General features: G+C 51.2%; 1 protein-coding gene across 1 annotated transcript in view; it reads right to left on the minus strand.

The window, feature by feature from the left end:
- The window catches only part of LOC119590506 (ionotropic receptor 21a-like), a 3989-nt gene extending 2892 nt beyond the window's left edge, over window positions 1-1097 (minus strand). The window contains exon 1 of the mRNA XM_037939156.1: window positions 36-1097. Within this exon, the coding sequence (XP_037795084.1) occupies window positions 36-1097 (1062 nt within the window). The remainder of the gene's footprint in view (window positions 1-35) is intronic.
- Between the last annotated feature and the right edge of the window lie 369 nt (window positions 1098-1466).

The following is a 1466-nucleotide window of genomic DNA, read 5'->3' on the forward strand; positions in this document are numbered from 1 at the left end:
CATTCACTTGTATGCTATATTCGCTGTGTGTGTACCTGTATTGACATGATAATCAAGACGATGACGAAGGTGACGGCAAGGTAGAACCACATGTAGGGCGTGAAAGGATAGTAAGCTCCCCTCCACTTCGGAAGCGGCGGCGGGGACATCAACGACATCCCAAATCCCTCCATCCAGTAGGAGACGGTGGCGTCGAAGGCGTCGATTCTCTCGCCTGTGATGACGAAGTAGTTGACGGTGAAGTTCTTTTCCTTGCGGTGCACCATCCCCAGCATCCCGTTCCATGATCCATTCTCGAACGCCCCCCACATCATGTCAGGTGATACCTTCGTTAAGTTGTACTTGTAGTCTAGCACTTTGGCCATGGCGTCGAGCATCTCAACCTCTAAGCCATCGCCGTAACCCTCTGGCTTCGTCTTCGACTGATAGAGGTAAGGGTAGTCGTCCAACCAAGTTCCAAGCTGGAACTCGTAACCTCTGAACGACTCGAAGCGGTCGACGAAGAGGTCTTCCTTTGAGGCAAACTTCGTGTTGCTCCAGCTGCCAGTGAGCTTGATCTTTCTCTCTTCGAACGGAAACGAGGTAAACATTCCTGACATGAGTTTATTTGTATAGCTTGTAAGGTATGTCTTCTCAACAAGCAGTAATCTCTCGATGCCCTTGAAGGCATCTTCCAGAAGCAAGTTACTCTTGGTCTCGTTCGACACACTGAAGAAAAGTAGGTACTGAGGATTCCACTGGAAGGAAACCGCTTCAAAAAAAGGTGTTGGGTCGTTCTGGAACACGACCACGTGGACCATGAAGGCCCCCCGGAGCAGTTCCAGCGACTGCCCCTCCGACCACAGAGCGCCGTCCGACCCCAGGTCGACCAAGACGTGGGATGCGTTCCAGCCGGTGAGAAGACCTCGAACGTATTCCCAGACATGCGCCTCCAGACTGGGGTCGAGGTAGAACACCGCATTCCACCCTGCCAAAGGACCTTCCAGGATGCCCCCTAGGGACTCTAGATGGGAGTCCGGCTTGCCTATACTCGGGACGATATTCCTCGACGCCAAGGATTTCACGACGAGTGACAGGATGAGGAAAGGCGGCAACATTTTGTAGATAAAAATGATAAATAATCGCCGGCAGCTAAGGAACCACTGATCGGCAGCTTGGCTGCTGTGTGGTGTATTCGCCTCCAAGATGCATCGACTTATATTCGCTCGCCATGGAATGCATGCGCGGGTGTGGTTACATCGCTAATGTCAGTTATCTAAGATGAATTATGAGCTTTGAAAAAAATCCATTCTATTTTGTTTTTGTTTTTGTTTTTCCAGTAGGAGGCGGTGGCGTCGAAGCCGTCGATTCTTTCGCCTGTGATGACGAAGTAGTTGACGAAGAAGTTCTTACGATGCACCATCCCCGTCCACGAGCCGTTCTCGAAGACCTCCTACATCATGTCAGGCGGTTCCTTCGCTGAGCTG

This window comes from Penaeus monodon, chromosome 27, assembly GCF_015228065.2.
Source record: "Penaeus monodon isolate SGIC_2016 chromosome 27, NSTDA_Pmon_1, whole genome shotgun sequence".
Lineage (NCBI taxonomy): Eukaryota > Metazoa > Arthropoda > Malacostraca > Decapoda > Penaeidae > Penaeus > Penaeus monodon.